Source organism: Tupaia chinensis, unplaced genomic scaffold (genome assembly GCF_000334495.1).
Source record: "Tupaia chinensis unplaced genomic scaffold, TupChi_1.0 Scaffold000325_1, whole genome shotgun sequence".
In the NCBI taxonomy this organism is placed as follows: domain Eukaryota; kingdom Metazoa; phylum Chordata; class Mammalia; order Scandentia; family Tupaiidae; genus Tupaia; species Tupaia belangeri.
The window spans coordinates 245,278-246,831 of NW_006159819.1; the positions used below are offsets into that span (position 1 = coordinate 245,278).

Below are 1,554 nucleotides of genomic sequence, written 5' to 3' on the forward strand. Positions count from 1 at the left end.
TCCTGTAAAGATTTATCAGGAAAAAAATATCTTTTCTTAAAATCAACTTCTTCTTCCTATTTTATTTTTTCTGATTTGCTTTCATGTGTGGCTTTTGAGAAAGTATCCATGGCCTGCTAGTGGATGAATAATGACACCAGGATAGCTTTTTCTTCCAGGCAGCAGAGATTATGCCTCTTAAGAAAAGAGTTTCTCAGATATATTGTATGAAATTAGTTAATTGCTAGGGTGATTTTGTTTTCTTGGATATTTTATCTAATCTATCTAAAACTGGAACTTTTCCTTGGAGATGTATTCTCAGTATCTCAGTTTCAGAATGCCTGCTACAGTAAGCCTCTACACAAATTCCTCTTTGTTTCTCCTCACTGGATTTTCTGGCCTGGAACAACAATATCCCTGGCTCTCTCTCCCCTTCTCTGTTATCTATGCCATGGTGCTTTTGGGCAATTGCATGGTTCTCCATGTGGTCTGGACTGAGCCAAGCCTACACCAGCCCATGTTCTACTTTCTGGCCATGCTGGCCCTAACTGATCTGTGCATGGGGCTGTCCACAGTGCACACAGTTCTGGGGATCCTTTGGGGGCTCATTCAAGAAGTCAGCTTGGATTCCTGCATTGCCCAGGCCTATTTCATCCATGGTCTGTCCTTCATGGAGTCTTCTGTTCTCCTCGCGATGGCCTTTGACCGGTATGTTGCAATTTGCAACCCACTGCGATATTCCTCCATCCTGACTACCTCCAGGATTATCAAAATTGGGTTCACCATAGTAGGTAGGAGCTTCTTCTTTATCACACCCCCTATCATTCGTCTGAAATTCTTCAATTACTGTCGTCCCCATACCCTCTCTCACTCTTTCTGCCTACATCAGGATCTTCTCCGCCTAGCCTGTTCAGACGTCCGTGCTAATAGCTACTATGCCCTGATGCTGGTCATTTGCACACTGCTGTTGGACGCTGTACTCATCCTCTTTTCCTACATCCTGATTCTTAAGTCAGTCTTGGCAATTGCCTCTCAGGAGGAGCGGCACAAGTCCTTTCAGACCTGCGTCTCCCACGTCTGTGCTGTCCTCGTGTTCTACATCCCCATTATTAGCTTAACAATGGTGCACCGTTTTGGCAAGCATCTCTCTCCCATCGTCCATGTCCTTATGGGAAACATCTACATCCTTTTCCCACCACTGATGAATCCAATTATCTATAGTGTCAAGACCCAACAGATTCGTAGCAGAATAATCAGATTTTTTCTTCTGAAAAGATATTGAGGTACTCAGGTCTTTTAAAAAAAAAGCAGCAACAGCAATATTAAACAATATCAATACAAAAGACATTTCAATAGTAGGAGAGGTTTAGCCTCAAGTTCATAATGCTTGATTTAAAAACAAACTTTATTTGTAATTAGTACATCCTCTGCCATCAATTTTATTCTGACCTGTGTCCTTGAAATGATTTGTTCTCAGGGCTAGAGATAGAGTGACTCCATTTGAGATTTTTATAAGTTTGCTGGGAATTGCTGATTGAATCTGTCAGGAAGAAAGGATTTTGAATATTCTCACAA

At 41.8% G+C, this 1,554-nt stretch overlaps 1 protein-coding gene across 1 annotated transcript; it reads left to right on the forward strand.

Annotated features, from left to right (window-relative positions):
* Window positions 1-307: 307 nt before the first annotated feature.
* Window positions 308-1,261, forward strand: OR51V1 (olfactory receptor family 51 subfamily V member 1). The gene has a single exon (XM_006151725.2). It carries the CDS (start codon window positions 317-319, stop codon window positions 1,259-1,261), a length of 945 nt encoding a protein of 314 aa, XP_006151787.2. The 5' UTR covers window positions 308-316.
* Window positions 1,262-1,554: the final 293 nt, after the last annotated feature.